This window comes from Bactrocera dorsalis, chromosome 4, assembly GCF_023373825.1.
Source record: "Bactrocera dorsalis isolate Fly_Bdor chromosome 4, ASM2337382v1, whole genome shotgun sequence".
Taxonomy (NCBI): domain Eukaryota; kingdom Metazoa; phylum Arthropoda; class Insecta; order Diptera; family Tephritidae; genus Bactrocera; species Bactrocera dorsalis.
In genome coordinates, this window is record NC_064306.1 from 65,855,681 (window position 1) to 65,874,072 (window position 18,392).

Consider the following 18,392-nt stretch of genomic DNA (forward strand, 5'->3'; position numbering starts at 1 on the left):
TTCCCATTTAAGTGCACTTTTAAGAGCTAAAAGCAAATTATAATTATTATATAATTAAAATTTCAACACGATAAAACCTAGTCATGACCATAACAAGGACTGAAAAATAAATAATATATTAAGAATTTCAAATTTATTGCATAATTTTAGGCAGATAAGGAATATAATATTTTTAATGGCATTTTAATGTCAAAATAAGGTAATTCCCAGAGTTACGCCTCGAGCAATAGTTATTCGCAATTCAGAAATACAAAAATATAGGCTAGAAGGGTAGTTCAAACCATGAAGAAAAATAAAATCTTCTTTCAAATGACGAAAATCACAAATATATATATTGGTTAAGAAAACAGAGAGAGCTAGCCAAAAATATTGTTTTTTTTAATTTATTTATTAGCCATATACATATTAGCCGCCATTTAGAATGCCTTTTCATCAAGTAGTCTACTTCTGGGCGCTAAGTCATCAAATAAATTCAGTAATAAAATACACCATGCTCTATATATCGAAAATTTTAAACGGTTTGATCATGATTTTCGTTAAATTAATCTTTCGTACTGATAATTTTTTCCAAATTGCCATATTAACCGCTATTTACAAGGCCTCTTCAACCACGTAGTCTACTTTTGGGCGCTAAGTCATACTTTCAATAAAAACATGAATACAAGTGTAAATATGATACAAATATATTTTTGAGCAAATATTCGTTAACTTCTTTCTTACATTAACAGTTATTACAAATAATTTTTTATTAGAAAATTTTATTTTCTTGCATAAAACTATTTTATCGCAATATTTTCATTCGTACACTACCTCAAATATTTCCAACACATAAATTGCCTCGTGAAAATCGCAACGAACGATAAATATCCCAAGACTTGCTGACATGTAAACAAACAAAAACATAAACAATTCCAAGCAACTGTCACCTGCGCGTGTATGACATAACAAGACAAGTGAATGGCAGAGAGCGCAACGCACAGAACTCAACTGAGTGTGCGCCAGCCGCCAGCGCTCCAAGATGTTGCGAACGCTCAACAAAAAGCTACTTACAACAACACTACAAGCATTTTCCAAACAACCAACAATGACAACAACTACAACAGTTGAACCAAGTTCTCCGGTAGAGCGTGAGTGGCTGTGAGAGAGCGGGTGTTGAACGCTTAACACGCACATTGCGCTGAGATTGATTTTGGGGTTCAGCTGATTGCTTAGCAGCAAGTCATGGCATTTTCACGGCGGGTTAAATAACAGTAAAGTGTGGTAGAAGCTTTTGAACTGGTAACACACACACAAACGCCAGCACTGGGCCAGCCAGTTAGGCAGCAAGCAGGCGAGAAGTATAGCCATAGCGACGACGACGACGACGGCAACGAAGAGTTGAGTGATGAGTTGTGTGGAAAACAGCCAGCAAAATTAAGGTAATATTCGGTGGCAACTGGCAGTGTGTGGTGAAAATCGGACGCGAGCGGCAGACAATGTCATGACAAGAGGACCGTCAGACGTCAGGCAGCTAGCAGTGAAAATGAAAATGCAAAATTCGCTGAAAGCAGCAAAGTGACGCAAAAAAATAAAAGAAAAATTTAGCAAGCGTTGTGCCGAAGAAGAAGCAGCATTGAAAAAATAAGAAAAGGTGTTGAATAATAAAAGAAAAAATATTTGTGGAAAACAAAAGAAAATATTTTTAATAATTGCAAGCGTGTGTGTGCCACAAAAAAATACATTACGAGCAATTGTCTCGTTTCTGCATAAAATTGCTCGCAAAGTTGTGTATAAGTGTGTGTAAACGGCATATGCGCTTAACCTAGAAATCGCCAGCGTATTTAGTATAAAGCAAATATATATTATAAAAAAATTTTTAGCATACCAATTTATTTAAAAATCTTATATATATATATACAAATAAGTGTAATAAGTATATAAGTGTGTAGTTAGTGCAGTGAAACACAGGAAAACCAGAAGCAATAGCCGCAAAGCATTCAAATAATTTAATCGATAACGCTATGTCAATGGAAAGCAATACCCCGGTGGATCCCAGAGTGCAGGCAAGTATCCGCACAGCACGCCAAACAAGCAAAATTCATGCGTACGCACATAAAAATATATTGTTGAGCATTGTAATTTGTTGAATTCCCTTGAAATGCATTTGCGCGAGATTTTGATGGTCATAAACGGAAATTGTCTTATCTGACAATGACCCGTGTTGGAAAGGAAAATAAATAAAAAGCGTGAACTTATGTGCATATGTGTGTATGTATGTAGGTAGTGTATGAATGCTCTTACATGTACAAACATGCATACAAACATGTAAACATATGCTTCACTAAGTCATAATGCCAGCATAGAAAGTGTTTGTTTGCTTTTTTTTTTGTTTGCTAGTTAGTACAGATGTGCCAAGTTTATTATATATGATACATGTACTTATATACAAACATATACATACATACAGTTACATATTTAAGCATAAACGTTCATGCATAGCACAGCTACCGTGACTTTTTGCCACTATTCAAGTGAACATTAACATAACTCTTTGTGTCTATCGTCATCTAAAATGTAAAACAACGTATCTACAAACAAATCGAAATTGAGTTTTTATTGCTTACAATTCATCACAACATATAACATAAAAGTTTCAGCTTCCGATGTCAGATATAACCAATTTATAACGAATATATAACCTATATGTAACCAATATATAACCTATACATAACCTATAGATAACCAATATATAACCTATATATAACCTATATATAACGTATACATAACCTATATATAACCATTTTATAACCAAAACTCAAATTTTGTTTCAATATGAGTGGTTTCTATTATATCGTGTTTCCTTCACCTGTAAACTTATAAAAAGTGATGTTACGTTATTTTGCATTTTAGGTGACAATAAGTAAAAGCCTACATACTTATTCTTCATATGCATATACCATACAAGTTTATACCATATATTCACTATATCTAGGTATTTACATATTTATTTGTCCTATTTTCGGCTTAGTTGATTTGCTTAAAGATGTCTTTTCGTGTTAACTCCGCTATGCTTGTCCGCTGTTTATGATGTCATTTATCTAAATATTATAGAAACAAGTAAAAAACTACTTGAAATACAACTTTATACAGAATTATACATAAACATACATAAAAAAATACTGCTCACTGAGTAACCAGTTAGCTGCTTGCCAAGCTTTTTCACACCTTAACCACCTTTATGTATATGATTAAAGGATATGCAACGAGCCAACACCCACACAGGTTCCTAAGACGAGCTAATAAGTACATACAAATAACTATACATTAATACAAATACATCTACTTCATATACATATATACATACCTATATGCTCATTTATGCATAACAACCATTTATATACTTACATATTTATACCGCTCGGCTTCTAATAACTCTTTTTAAGTAAAGAATATTTTGCTGTTACATTATATACCCACACACACATATACTTACATAAATATGTATATTACTATACATATATACCTGTACAGCACACCGGAAACTCGCTATATATACATACATACATAAATGACAGTTTTCTTTTGCATACTTTTGCAGGTTGAACTGGAGAAACTGAACACAGCAACAGACAATATCAACAAATATGAAGTGGAACTCGATGTAAGTATTGATTTTGGTCTTACATAATAGTCGCGCATTTAAAAAAATTCTCATCAGGCAGCAATTTGCAAAAAAAAAAAGATATTAAAATAATATTTATTTGTACATAATTATATAAACTTGCTTTAAAAATGCTTCACAAGTAGCGGATGAAAGCAATTTTGGCAGCCATTCATAAGTTCGACGCAAGCACACACATCCATGTATGCACATATATGGAAAAAGGAGAAGTACATTAGTATGTGTACATGTTTTACTAATATATTTTCGCTTAAGACAAGAACATAAGATAAGTTGATTAGCAATTGTTTTGAAAGTAAAAAACAGGGTGGTCCATGCGATGATTTTTTAAACAATTTTTTTTATCAAATAAATAAAACAGGTCCTTCTCCAACCGGTTTTTCCAACTGAGTGGAGATCTTTCTCTGTTTCTCGCAGCGGGCACTGCGTCGAACACTTTAAGAGTTTTCAGCTAACGTAGCCGCTGTTTCTTAATTCGTTGAACAATGTCAATGACATCGTATATCCCATAAAGCTCATCATTTCATCGACTGCGGTATTCGCTGTGGCCAACGTGCAAAGGAACATAAATAAAAACCATTTTTCTCGAAAACTCGTAACGTCTTTGGTTTTCGGTCGTTGAGAGCGGACTTTACTTATCAATTGCCTGCTCAGTCCGAAGTAGCACCTGTTGGCAAAAGTTATTCTGCATTGGATTTCAAGGCTGACACTATTGTTGCTAGTAATACTGGATCCAAGATAGACGAAAATATCTACGACTTCGAAGATATGATTGTCAACAGTGACCTGTGAGCTTAGCTGCGAGTGCGACGACTGTTTGTTTGATGACAGGAGATATTTCGTCTTGCCATCGTTCACCACCACACCCATTTGCTTCGCTTTTTTTCCAGTCTTGAGAAAGCAGAACTAACGGTGCGGTTGTTAAGATAATTGATATCAATATAATCGGCATACGCCAGCAGCAGCTGTACACTCTTATAAAAGATGGTCCTTTCTCTATTTAGTTCTGCAGCTCGAATTATTTTCTCCAGCAGTAGATTGAAGAAGTCACACGTTAGGGAGTCACCTTGTCTGAAACCTCGTTTGGTATCGAACGGCTCGGAGAGGTCCTTCCCGATCCTGACGGAGCTTTTAGTATTGATCAACGTCAGTTTACATAGCCGTATTAGTTTTGCGGGGATACCAAATTCAGACATCGCGGCAGCTCCTTTTCGTGCTTTGAAATCGACGAAGAGGTGGTGTGTGTCAATCCTCTTTTCGTGGATCTTTTCCAAGATTTTGCACATGATAAATATCTGGTAAGTTGTTGATTTTCCAGACCTAAAGTCACACTGATAAGGTCCAATCAGTTTGTTGGTGGGCTTTAATCTTTTACACAATACACTCGATAGAACCTTATACGCGATGTTGAAGAGGCCTATCCCACGGTAGTTGGCGCAGTTGGCACTTTTTGTGGATTGGGCAGAGCACACTTAAATTCCAGCCGTCGGTCATGCTTTCGTCTGGCCATATTATAAAAAGAAGCTGATGCAAGCTCCTTATCAGTTCTTCACCGCCTTGCTGAAATAGCTCGGCCGGCAATCCATCGGCCCCCTCTACTTTGTTGTTCTTCAGGCGGCTAATTGCTATTCGAACTTCATCGGTCGGGCAATGGAACGCCTGCTCCATCGTCATCGATTGGGGAATCGGGTTCGCCTTCTCCTGGCGTTGTACTTTCACTGCCATTCAGCAGGCTGGAGAAGTGTTCCCTCCATAATTTAAGTATGCTTTGGGCATCGGTCACTAGATCACCTTTGGGGGTTTAACAAGAGTATGCTCCGGTATTGAAACCTTTTTTTAGCCGCCGCGTCTTTTCGTAGAATTTTCAAACATTACCCCTTTTAACTGCTGTACGCGGTCAATTTTCTCTCCACTGCGGTACGGTACTTCTCATTGTACTAGCTGTACTTCTTTTTCATTCCCAACCCCAGCACCCAACTCTCGGGAGGGGACCTGTCGCCTTCTCACTTTAACTCGCCTTCAAACGGATGTTTTTTGGCTATCCAGAGGATACTTGGTCTCAAATTGGAAGTCGGGAGCTGCCTGAGCTATATGTAAGCGAATTGTTTTTGGCCACCCCAAGAGAATTGCGTTTAGAGAACTTACCCAACTTGCGTGATCTTTTACACATGACTCCAACCGCCTTCTAATGTTACCAATATTAAAAAATACATTTCTAGGAAATACGAAGTGTAGAGGCGCTACATATGCCTTATACATATGCCTTAGTATATGCTTAAAAAATACACATTCTTAACAAGTTTGTCATAAAGTCGACGTTTTTCAATGTAATCTCTTCGAATTTTGAGCCTCTTATCACACAAAGACCAAAAGTTGTTCCTCTCTTGGCACAATTAATCTTAAATGATTCCTTCACAAAACAATAAACACTACCAATTAGGCACACTATTTTAGTTTACTTAACGTGAAGTATATATGTGTAAACATACCCAACATATATACTCATATTTATACATACATTACCCGAATATATTTACTTACGGTGAGTTCAAGTGTCGTTTCACTTCGCCGTTTATTGCTACTTTAAGCCAACTTAAGTAGTTAACCCTTAGCAGATAATTAAAATGGCTTAAGCCGGCTTCACATGACAGTAACATTGTCAATAATCATCACAACAACAATAGCAGTGGATTCAATAAGTGTGCGACCCATTTGTATTACATGTGGCCACATACGAGTTAATTAAATTTCAAGTATCATCGAAGATTTCATTTTGAACGTGAGTAACTCAAGTGGATGCCAAAAGCTTTGCACCTATTTGAGAGCTTATCGTTCAAATTTTGTAGAAGAGTATTAGTGTGGACATTAGAACGGGTCAATTTTGTTTATATAATGGCGTATGCGGGAAATATTCTACGGATCATAGTGATTAGCTTTGCTTAGGAGACTATGATTCAAAAAGCGGTTTCGAGCCAGCGATTTTCAAGGGGGAATATAAGAATTTAAGAATACACAACATATCCCTATTTTAAAGATCCTTATTAGATCAATTTTTACTCAAGGTATGCTAAATTTGTCATTCAAATTTGGATGGGAATAAAAAAAAGTTCCACTGCACCAAATTTATATGATCCACTCGATGAACCGTATTTTTAAATGAATTGACTCTTTCGGTTTTTTAAGCATAATGTTTGGGAAAAACATTAGGTTTGTCTGCAGAGAGTTCGCATACCGCTAATATGACGTCACACTAGCATTTCTTTAAGAAGCACACTTAGTGTGACAGTCAAAAAAAGGCGAGTTTTGGAAATTAAAAACAAAAGCGTCTATATCTAATGTTTTAAATTAAAACAAAAATTCTTACAAGAACATATTGTCCGTACACATGACCTAATATCGAAAAAATTCAAATGACGCTGTTAAATTCTATCCAAGATATCATTGGTCTCAACAACCGCATCGTTAGTTCTGTTTTCTGCAGACTGGATAGAGCAAGACGAAATATCTCCTGTCAACGAACAAACAGTCGTCACACTCGATACTTGCTCGCGCGTCACTTTTAACAGTCATATCTTCGAAGTCGTAGATAATTTACTCTATCTTGGAACCAGTATTGGCACCAATAACAAATTCTACAAGTCTCTCATCATCTCCGTCCTGCTATATGATGCAGAGGCGTGGACGATGACAACATTTGATGAGTCGGCTTTACGAGTTTTCGTAGGAAAGCTTCTGGCGTCGATGCTGGCTAGGTATTGTTGTCCGAATAAATGAATACACTCCTGCTCGAAGATTGTTCGACGCAGTACCCGCCGTGGGGAGCAGAGGAAGAGGAAGACCTCCACTTCATTGGAAAGACTAGTAGGAGAAGGATCTGGCTACACTCGAAACCTCCAATTGGCGCCAAACAGAGAAAAAAGGAAGAACGACTGGCCACGCCAGTAAAGAGGAAGAAGAAACTTTCAACACAATGCCTTAATTTTTGATGTAAAACATGAGGCGGCGCAACGCCTTGTTGAAAATAGAGATCATCCGCGTCGATTTCATTAAATTTCCGAAAAAAAAGTCGGTCAACACCGTGTTATAAAGCTCGCTATTGATGGTAACGATATTTCCTGTCCCACATTCAAAATAATAAGACCCGTTGATGCCGCCGTACCACTATGCGCATCAAATGATCAATTCTCCGGATACAATTGCGTTTCCTGAACCACATGAGGACTTAATTATGTCATAAAACCAGAAATGGGCTTCAATCGAGAAGATAATTTTTCGATGAACTTGTGGAGAATGTGAATTTGCGAAATAATCTTGGACAATTTTTAAGCGTGTTATACCAAAGTCAAATGATGAAATGACAAACCTTATTGAAAACATTGACAAAATCCTGTTCTGTCAAAATCACGTCTTATTTATTGGCATGATTAGGGTGATGAGTTGAGTCGATTTAGCTATATCTGTCTGACAAATTGTTTCTGATCGGTCCATATATATAAGGTTTGGTTAGCTTAATCTGATAGGCCAATGAGCCAAGAATATGTAGACCAGATTTGGTCCTTTGCGATTCAAGTTGGAGTTCAGTTGCTAGGTGCATGAGGAGTAGTCCTTTAGGAGGCCTGCGCTTGACACGCATTTTAAGAGACTCTGTGGCCTCGCTATCGATACCTCTTCCAGTACCATTATACATATATGTATAGCCATCATACAAATTGACAGATCAAAATGAAGTTCTTGCTTGATAACCTTTTATTGTGAAGGGTCTCATAGCTTCGGTGCAATCGAAGTTAAGATTCTTCTAATTTAATAATTATTTTCTATTTGTGGAACCATACATTCTTATATTTAAGAATTATGCACATAAGAATGAGAATAATATATTCTGTAGTAAAGGATGAGGAAAGAAAATTGGAATATTTATGCTCTAAGTGTTGATTTCAAAGAACTAATTTTGTTTAGATTAAAATTTAGTAATTCAATTTGGTGCAAAATTAATGGATAATATTCAAATATGTATTTGAAACAATTCCAATAAAGCATTGCCAGATGCCCGAAATATGCCAAAGCGAAGATAAATACATATATACAATATAGTACTTAGTATGTGTGTGTTTGCCTTAATAAAGCGGCGCCCTAATTGCCTTCATTTAATTCAGTTATAAAAGCATTTTGTAATAACTGTAACCATATGCAATAAAAAGCATTTTGCAGCAATTAATATACACACACTTACATGCAAACACAAATACATACATACATATATATTATATGCAATTATTTATTTTGCGTTATTGCAACGTTAGGAGGCGAAATGTGATTTCAAGCGTATCTTGGCGGAGAGCGAGGTGCGCATCAAGCAGGCCGCACACAAATTGGGCAACTCCATCGAGGCGGCGAAACCCTACTACGAGTCGCGCATCTATGCAGCGCAAGTGAGTACCGTTAAATGCAATCAAATGCAATGTAATCGATAAATATATCTACTATAATATTTCCTCTTTCATTTTTCGCTACACGTGGATCTTACTATGCGGCTGTGTGTGTGTGTGTATTTGCGCTTGTGCCTTGTAGTTGGCGAAGGAGACACAACAAGCGGCAGTCAATTACGAGAAGGCCAAATCGATACATTCCGCTGCCAAGGAGATGGTCTATTTGGCCGAGCAGGGGCTGGGTGAGAAAGCGACGTTGGACACCGCCTGCCAAGAAATGCTCAGTCATGCTACCAGTAAGACAAACAACAACAACAATAAAAAACACATTATAGCATGTTGCTTTGGAAAAAGTTGTAATTTGCATTTCCTTCTCCATTTCGTTTCTTCCTTCTTTTTGTTTTTTGCACCACAGCCAAAGTGAATCAATCACAGGTGGAGGTGACGGATGCCAGGAATACGCTGAAAATGTGTCAGCTCAAGTTGGAAGTGGCCAATAATCGTGTGGGCAAATTGCAGGGTCAACTAAAGCAGGCCATACGCGCGTCGAGGTGAGTCCATGTCCCGATGCTCGTTTTATCGCACTGCAAATCATTACGCAAACAAATGCTCGCACGCACTTATCTGCACACACTCGTAAATTGTGGCACATTAGCGCACATTGCACACACACATACATACATATCTCTTGAGTTTGTTTGCATTTTTTTAGTTTGAACGTGATATCTTCGAGTAGGCGAGATTACGATTGCGCAATAGTCATTAAATTTTTTTGCTTTGTTTTTGTAAAATGTTATTCAGCGCTATCGTATCTTGTTGAGAAATATTATTTGATTACACTGACCTTCATTGAAAGTTTGTATTCTTTTTTATAAAATATTTGTGTAGCGTTTGTGATTATTTTAGCCCAGTTTTAGAACTTAAGTTACACCCCTTCGCATCTAGAATATAGAATATCAGAATTTAACCTAATTTTTCAAGCTCATGTCCCGCAATATGGAAATATTTGGAAAGTTAATTCGATAACTGTGCGTCTATAATCTGAGTAGTACTCTATGTCAATTTTATACCAGGGTTGCTGCGTATATTTCTAGTCTAGCAAAGGAAAAATGTTTACTGGTTTTGGGAAAAGGATTCATTCTTAAAAAAAAATATTCGTTATAATGATAAATACAGGGTTTGTCCGGAAACTTATAGGACTGATTTTCTTCCGTCGCGACTCTACTTCGGACCGGGCGCGGGATTCGGTAGAGAGAGTTCCTAGCTAACTAACGAGCGGCTGGTCAGTTGTCTCCGAGTACCTGTAGAATGAGGACAAACATTTTCGCGCGACGTATTGCTGTGAGGTGCAAGGCGAAAATGCAGTGTTCGTTAGAGCAGAGGTTCGCTGATGAAAACCGAAAGAATGAGCAAATCCAAAGTGAAAACGGTGCTCATTGTCATTCTTGACATCAAAGGCATAGTCCACCATGAATTTGTTCCTCCTGAACAAACCGTCAAGAACCTACGTGGAAGTCCTCAAGAGACTCAAACTAAGGGTCAATCAGGTCCGACAAGACATCGTAGCCGATTGGAAGTTGCACCACGACAACGCCCCGGCTCATATCACCTTTCTTGTGAACAGCTACCAACCCAGGTCGACATGCCAACGCTTCCGCAGCCGCCCTGCAGCCTAGATGTGGCTCTTCCGGATTTTTTTTTGCTTCCGAAAAGGCCGATGAAAGGCAAGCATTTTGAGACGACAGAGCTCTGGCTCTCAAGGCTATTCCGGAGAATGGAATTTGCTCTTTCTCCCAAACAGATAGTCTGTCTAGACATTCGCTACAACAACAAAGGGCTTTATATAAATTTAACTTTTGCAGATTACGTTCTCATACTAGCTTGGCCTCGCAATCGAAAAATACTCAAATTTCTATCCTGTCAAAAAATATCAACTCGGTAAAATCTCCAAAAATGTTGGTGCCTATTTATCCGCATCCACAAAATCACAGCAACAACAATTTTGAAATATTATGGAATTGTTTACCCTGAAGAAAAAATGTCTACGAATTTTGTGCTCAGACGTCTTCACATCGACATGTGGACATATGTACAACCCGATCAAATTTGACTCGCACTAGTCCGAATCGATAACATTTTTAAAATTTTAAAGTAACAGTACTTGAAAACCGTTATGGTGGCATCAGAGAGATAACGGTGGATCTCAACATCTCTAATGGGTCGACTCAAAATATTTTCGTTAAACTTTTGGCGACGTAGTGTGTCAATGTTAGACTCATGCCGGAAGACCCGAATCTTTTGCAAAAACGACGTCGGGTAAAGGTCGCAAAAAAGATGCCAGACGACAGAGTCCTGCATGATGGTGACTGACTTTTTGGCCAAACAGAAACGACAGTCACCGTTGCTAAATTACCGTTTTCGCCAGTTTGGGCTTCCTAATTTCGAAACCGGAAAACCACCTTCGGTGCCCATTTAATAATATTTTTATGAATAATTGTTGTTGTTATACAAATTTTTCTTAAAGTAATTTTGAGCAATGGTGCCGAGGGGACTGTCCTTGGATGGATTAGAATCCGGGTCCGTTCTGGTTACTTAGATCCGACTGCCGTGGGAAGTCATCGGAAAATTGTTCGGGTCAAATTTAATATTTGGCGTATGACAATAATAGTTTTAAGAACTCAACTTTTGTTCAATTTCGGGTTTTGTATTTTATTGAGTAGCTTTTCCAGTCAGGAGTATATTGGTTATGATTTCAGGCTTTGATATTTTTGGAGACGCTTTCGTTAAGTGGTGAATTTATTCGACTTCCTGAATTACAAATTCACATAATATAATAAAATCCTAATTTCTAGATATTTATATAGACATATGTATAAGCATTTAACTAACTTTATAAAGCGTCACATTTGTCAAGTTTTACAGTATAAACTTGCCACTTTATCATTATGCTAGTCACCATCTATCTCACGCTTGGTTCTCTACTTAATTTTTGTGTATAATTTATTTTCAGTATTTTAATTTTTAACTTTTAGTTTAAGCCTTAGACGAGACTTACTTGAAATGAACGCTTTGGTTTATCAGCAACGTTGCAATTGTTTGTAAGTATCAACACAACGGACGGCACGCTTAAGAAAGACTACTAGACACACCAAATTTAAGACACTTTGCATTTTTGGTTTCCTTGGACACTTGTAGATTAAATTCAAATCCATTTAGTTTGCTCAATCTTTGCCAAACTTCTAATGTGTCCTTGTATGCCGCTCCACAGACCCTTCTACGAGGCGCGCGCCAACTATAACGGACTGCTGAAAGCGCAAAAGCAGAAAATCAATGAATTGGAAGGTCGAGTGACCGAGGCGAAAATGACTTACAATGAGGCGCTGAAGAACCTCGAACAGATCTCTGAAGACATACACCGACAGCGGCAGGAGCAACGCGACCTGCTCAATGACACACTCTTGCCACAGTTGTGCGCCGTCAATAATGCCGCCGCAACGGCGCAAAGCTATCAACACTTTCCGCGCGAAGAGTTGGACGCAGCCGAGGAGTATCTGCAATTGCCCGCAAAGCTCAGCACACAGTCCAGTCCAGTGCATCAGCGGCGCTTCGACGAGCACGAATGTCCACACCTGCTGCAAGACTTTCCAACGCTCAATCTGAGGGAGGTAAGCGCTGCCATGATCTAAAAATTATTATTTATATTATAAGTCTGTTTATTATTATTTTCGGATCGACGTAGAAACTCTCCACAAGCGGCGGTATGCACAAGTCGGCCAGCACCAGCGCCACCGGCGACAGTCTCTTCGGCCACACACCACTGCACGGTCCCTACGAAGTGAAGTCGAGCGGCAACAGCAGCAGCGGCGGTGGCGCCGGTAGCGGCAGCGCGCACGATGCCAGCTCGAGCACCGGCGCCGATGACAATGACGATATCGAGCAATGGACTGAAATACGACTGTCACACTCGGAGAGTACAAGTTCCAGTTACTCCAACCAATCGCTGCTGCACGATCAGCCAGGCGGCGGCGGCGGCGCTGAGGATGCGCAATCGCATCACTCATCATCGTCCTCCTCGGACGAACCGAAACGCAAAGTCACCTGTACGACGATCTTTCACGAAGATCAGCTGAACAAAAAGCAAAGCTTAAGCCAATGGCTGTCACGTTCGAACAGCTTGAAGATGTCCGGCCGACGTCAGAGTCTCGATCTGCTGATCGATGCGGGCGATAAGGTGAAGGATGTGTTTAGTTTCGGTTTCCAAAAGGTGGGGAAATCGCTGGAGCGGCGCAACAGCGAGTCGGAGATGAACGCCGAGAATGCGGACGGCAATGCGAGCGGTGCGACGGCAGCGGGCGCGGCGAGTGGCGGCAAAACCTCATCGGCCGGCGATTTCTTCCTCTTCTCCAGGTCAGTAGGCGGTGGTGCTGCTGCCAGCAACAGCGCCACCAGTAGAGCATTGCTTAAAAAGTCTGGACTGCTGAGCACACTGCAAAATCGCTTCACCAAATTGATTTAATTCGCGTCAAGCATTTTTCGTTGGCCAAAAAAAAATTAATAAAAAAAATCAAGCGCATACATACATACATACATACGCAGTAGTTTGTAATGATTCGCATAAATGGAATTTTTTTGAAATCTATGCGATCAGCTTGAAGCATTTATTTACCAAATCGTTTACGCATGCATGCATAACGGCATTCGTTCGCTTATATTCACATACATACATACATGCAAACGAGCATTGCGGTGACTTGCCGCAAGCATTTAGTTGAATTCGGCGCACTGCTTGTATTTTTAAGCAAAATTTGAAACTGAAATATCAAAAATTATTAAGAATTGATAAAAAATAATAAAAAAAAACGTTTGCAACTAGAGAAGTTGTTAGCAAATTTGAAAGCAATGTCGGACAATATTGATTTGCAAAACAGCATAATGTTGAAAATGCACATAACTGTAGGTTTACATAACTGTATCGGTGTACGAGCGCGCAAAATAGAAAATTGTTAAAAATTGCATGTTGAATTTAAAGGAAATTGTTACTTGTTCCAGTTGTTTGCTATTCAAATTTGTAGACAACTACATAATTATATAATTACATGCATATGTATTGGTTACTGATCAGCCAAATATATACAATATTAATTGCACAATGTTATCATATACACATACCTATAGAGTTACATAATGCATTGCATATTTTTTACAAATCAATAATATGTAGTTGGAATGCACAAAAATAAGCAAATTACCAAATTATTATATGAAATTTATATACATATAACTAGCTACATATATACTAATACTAGTATATATGTACATACATATATACAAATTGAATTAACCTTTAAATGCAATTATAGCGCAGTACAAATTTTTTTATGTGTACTCTTTTATATGTATGTGTGTAACTGTAAACAACAAATGAAAAATTACATTTCAGGTCGTCAGAGCCGAAAGAGCTGCTCTCCGACGAGCAGGTCGAGAATTTATTGTTGAATCCCAGCCTGGATGAGAATGGTGTGATAATTGTTGAGCAACTTAAATCGCCGTTACAACAGCCAAATCCCTATGGCATGGCTGCCACGCCGACCACTACAACAACCACAACCACTTTGCTCTTCTAAGCGTTGATTAGCGTTAAAGCATAATGTTTAATGACAAAAACAAAAAAATAGCAGCAACTTTCGTCTTAGAATTCATACAAATAGTTTAAGCAACCGAATTGGTCATAGGAGAACATGAGAAAACATATCATTTATGGGATTTCGTAGCTTGAAAAATATGTTTATGAAAACCATACTATATAGTAATAATAGTGCGGCGGGTTTAGCAAATTAGCTTGAATTGTATGAGTTCAAATTTCTTTAATTATAATTATTTGTTTAACACAGTTACATTTACAGTACAATATTATTACGTAATTACAAAATTGTGTGCTTAAGAGCATTAAGTATTTATTTAAAATATTTAATTAATTTTTTAAACTAATTAATGTAATTTTTTAATTAGTGCGTGAAGTGATAAATGCATTTTCAGTTAAATATTAAAATAATTTGCATTAAAAGGCTTGAAAGCAGCTTAAAATTAATTATTGAGTTCAAACATTTCAAATTTCAAATATATAATATACTATATAATGTCGAATAATGGGCGTAAAGTAAACAAACTCGACTGCAATAACTAAACAAAAACTTTTTTTGCGCTAATTAAACATTTTTTGTGTTAATTCTTCAATTAATTTTACAAATTGACACAATAAATTGCCAATTGATGACATTTTATTAACTAAAGTTCTACGTGTAAATGCATATTTATGCTGGAACCACAGTTTAAGCGCCACTAAGCATAAGCATTGTAAGTTTGTGCGCACATCATAAATGCTAAAGCTATTTGCGTACAAATTTGTATTAAAATATAAAGAATACCTTAATTACTACAATAAGTGAGCTACAATGCAAAATAATTGACTAACTAGACATTATTTACTTATAATATGTACTTTTCAATTGCGTATTCGACGCATGTGGTTGTTTTACTAGTCATTTATAAATTATATACACAAGCGTTGAGGCAGACAAACTCTGTGAGCGTTATTTATAAAAAATATTAAAAAAAAGAATTTAATTAATAAAAGTATTTAGCAGTGAATATTTAAGCAAAATATATAATTACGCATACATACATATGTATACATTTTTAAATTTTAAAACAAACAAAGGAAATCGTTTACAAACAATAAATACAGTTTACATATATGTATAAGTATATGTCCTACTGATGTAACTGTTGAACTATGTATGTAGTGTAATGCCTAAAAATAATAAATATTACATCAAATTGTGACTTTATGATATTAAATTACATATGACATAAATTGAATACATTTAAATGTACTAAAGCATTAAAAAAATGCATAAACTAGGAGTTTGTTAGCGGAATCAGCTTTGAATTCGTAAATTTAAATACAGAGCAGCAGTGGAAATATACAAAAAAAAATATATACATAGATACTTCATAAAAAAGTAAACATTTGTTTTTAATCAGCAATGCAAATAAAGAAAACGGCAATAATTAATTTTACAATGCACATTTAAGTCAATAATCCCAACTCCTGGTACATTTTATAAATTTTTATTACTTTGTTTTCACGTTTAAGTCAAAAATCCCAACTCTTTGCACATTTTATAAATTTTTTAATACTTTTTTTCACGTTTATTAAAATGTATTGCATTGTTTTCACTTTTTCTCTTAACTCCTACTAATTTCTTACAAAAATCATGTTTTCTGCTTTCAACTGACTTTTAAGACTTTTAAAATAAACATTTAAATCAAAAATCGAGACTGCCACAACGGAGTACATACACTTTATAAAAATTCTTTGCTTTTTTTCCAAACTTTTCCACTTAACCTCTTTTAATTGCTCATTTCTTCACTTTTCGCATGCCACATTTATATTCCACTAAAATTTTCAGCATTTGCCCATTACGCTTCAGCAGCGCATTTGTCTCGTCTTGTTTCTTATTACTTTCTTCCATAATATTGCACACACGATTCAGCAGATTTGTTGTTTGTTTTAACATATCTTTGGTTTCCTTAACGTCGTCCTTTAATTGCTCCACGGCGTTGACTATACGATTTGAAAATTTAAAGGATTTCACTATTGGTGTCACTCTGGCGCGTTTGTCTTTGTTTGCGTCGTAAGCAGCTGTTTCGTCATTTACACTCTCCGCATTGTCAAGGTAATCGTCTCCTTCGACATCGTCAATGTCGAAAGGAAAATGCTCGCTAACATTATTGCTATCGTCATGTGCATTTAGTAGATTAATAATATCATCAGTGTTGTCATCGGTATCGTCAATTTCCGCAAAGACGTCATTCTCATAATCATCAATTTGTTTAGGCTGATCTTCTGTTGTTGTGGTAGATGGTTTGTCCATAGTAGGAAAATCTTCAACTATATACTCTTCGTAAGCGCTTTCGTATGAAGCAGGTATTTTGACATTTTCTGAAACATCGAGCTGCTCGAATCGTATAAAGTATGTTATTAGACACATGTAAGTCAAGTAATCTAAGCATTTACACCTACCTCGTTGTTTTTCTCTTTTACTGGTGGCTTTCGAAAGTGTTTTCTTTTCCTCCCACGCGGCACAGTATATTGCCGCAAATCAACGTGCTGAAATCAATCAAAAAATTCAAGCACTCATGGGCAAAAACATGTAATTGATGTTATTTTAAACCTTTTGCCACTCTTCTTTGGGCAATTTAACGCCATCTGGTATATTATTCAACTCGTCTGCTATATTTTGCCAGAGACGCTGCCTCAGTGGTTCGTCATCTTCCGCGGTGTTGATAAATAAGAGTCTTTGTTTACTAACAAGTTCGTGCAGGAGCGTCAATTGACGGTCTTTGGGATCTAAGTACTGATTAGCAGGTTTTTGGTTTAATAAATTTAATAGCATGCACAATATCAACTTACAGTGGCAGTCTCATCGTAAGTAGTATCACTAGACATATCATCCTCTGTTACATTTATAATAAAATAGTCATCATCCGCGACTGTAATACAATAATAAAATGTTCTCAGTGTACAAATTTAAAATATTTTCTATATTACCATCTTTTATAATGCGCTCAATTTCTTCCTCGTAATATTTACCCGCATTCAAACGCCAAGAATTGTAGCTCTATTGTAACAAAATTCGCGTTATTTAAATTAATTGTAAAAAAAAAATAATGTGTATGTTAATTTACCCGCTTCCAACCTTCAACGTCTTTCTCAGCACCTTGCATTTCGTTGAGCTTTTGTGTTATAACCTGCCATATTCTTTGCCGGATACTCAAGTTTCTGCGTGTTAAACCTACCTTGTTGACTTCAATTAGCTTCAAGAGCACAGCTAGTTGGTCTTTGGTGCGAATCTATATGGAACAAATTGGGATTTGATAGATTTAAATTTCTAACACATAGCAAACCAGTATGTTTTATAATCGGAAGTTAATATTTGGCAGTTTAACGTCTAAAAAAGCGGCATTTAAAAAAAAATGGATTGCTTTCCGTGCGGCATTAAAGCATTAAAGGAAATGCTTTGTGCACTGGAAGTATTTTTGAAGTTAGACAAACTTAAAAACTTTTTTACTTACCGCCATTTGGATTGGAAAGAAGTTCACTTAAACCACCAGTAATTAAAAAATTATATTTATTTGTTTAAATAGACGTTTATTTTATTACAAATAAGTATTTTAATAATTTTGTATGACCAATGTGCACAGCTGATGAACTTTTTTACGCACTTCGGCGACACTACTAT

General features: G+C 36.8%; 2 protein-coding genes across 4 annotated transcripts; one reads left to right on the plus strand and one right to left on the minus strand.

Moving 5' to 3' along the window:
* The first annotated feature begins 1,169 nt into the window (after window positions 1-1,169).
* Window positions 1,170-15,706, plus strand: LOC105232572 (SH3 domain-binding protein 5). 2 transcript variants are annotated; one of them, XM_011214295.4, is made up of 9 exons: window positions 1,170-2,042; window positions 3,578-3,640; window positions 8,962-9,090; window positions 9,230-9,383; window positions 9,503-9,638; window positions 12,120-12,185; window positions 12,356-12,752; window positions 12,827-13,494; window positions 14,528-15,706. In XM_011214295.4, the coding sequence occupies exons 1-9, from the start codon at window positions 2,001-2,003 to the stop codon at window positions 14,709-14,711; spliced, it is 1,839 nt and encodes a 612-aa protein (XP_011212597.2). In that variant the 5' UTR covers window positions 1,170-2,000; the 3' UTR covers window positions 14,712-15,706. The 2 variants fall into 2 exon arrangements, with proteins under 2 accessions (XP_011212597.2, XP_011212606.2); XM_011214304.4 differs by lacking the exon at window positions 12,120-12,185 and having other exon boundaries at window positions 1,174-2,042.
* A 686-nt stretch (window positions 15,707-16,392) lies between these two features.
* Window positions 16,393-18,381, minus strand: LOC105232581 (uncharacterized). 2 transcript variants are annotated; one of them, XM_011214315.4, is made up of 7 exons: window positions 18,226-18,381; window positions 17,839-18,003; window positions 17,702-17,771; window positions 17,564-17,643; window positions 17,325-17,507; window positions 17,174-17,260; window positions 16,393-17,105 (listed from the first exon to the last, which is right to left on the minus strand). In XM_011214315.4, the coding sequence occupies exons 1-7, from the start codon at window positions 18,229-18,231 to the stop codon at window positions 16,509-16,511; spliced, it is 1,188 nt and encodes a 395-aa protein (XP_011212617.2). In that variant the 5' UTR covers window positions 18,232-18,381; the 3' UTR covers window positions 16,393-16,508. The 2 variants fall into 2 exon arrangements, with proteins under 2 accessions (XP_011212617.2, XP_011212608.2); XM_011214306.4 differs by having other exon boundaries at window positions 16,393-17,108.
* Between the last annotated feature and the right edge of the window lie 11 nt (window positions 18,382-18,392).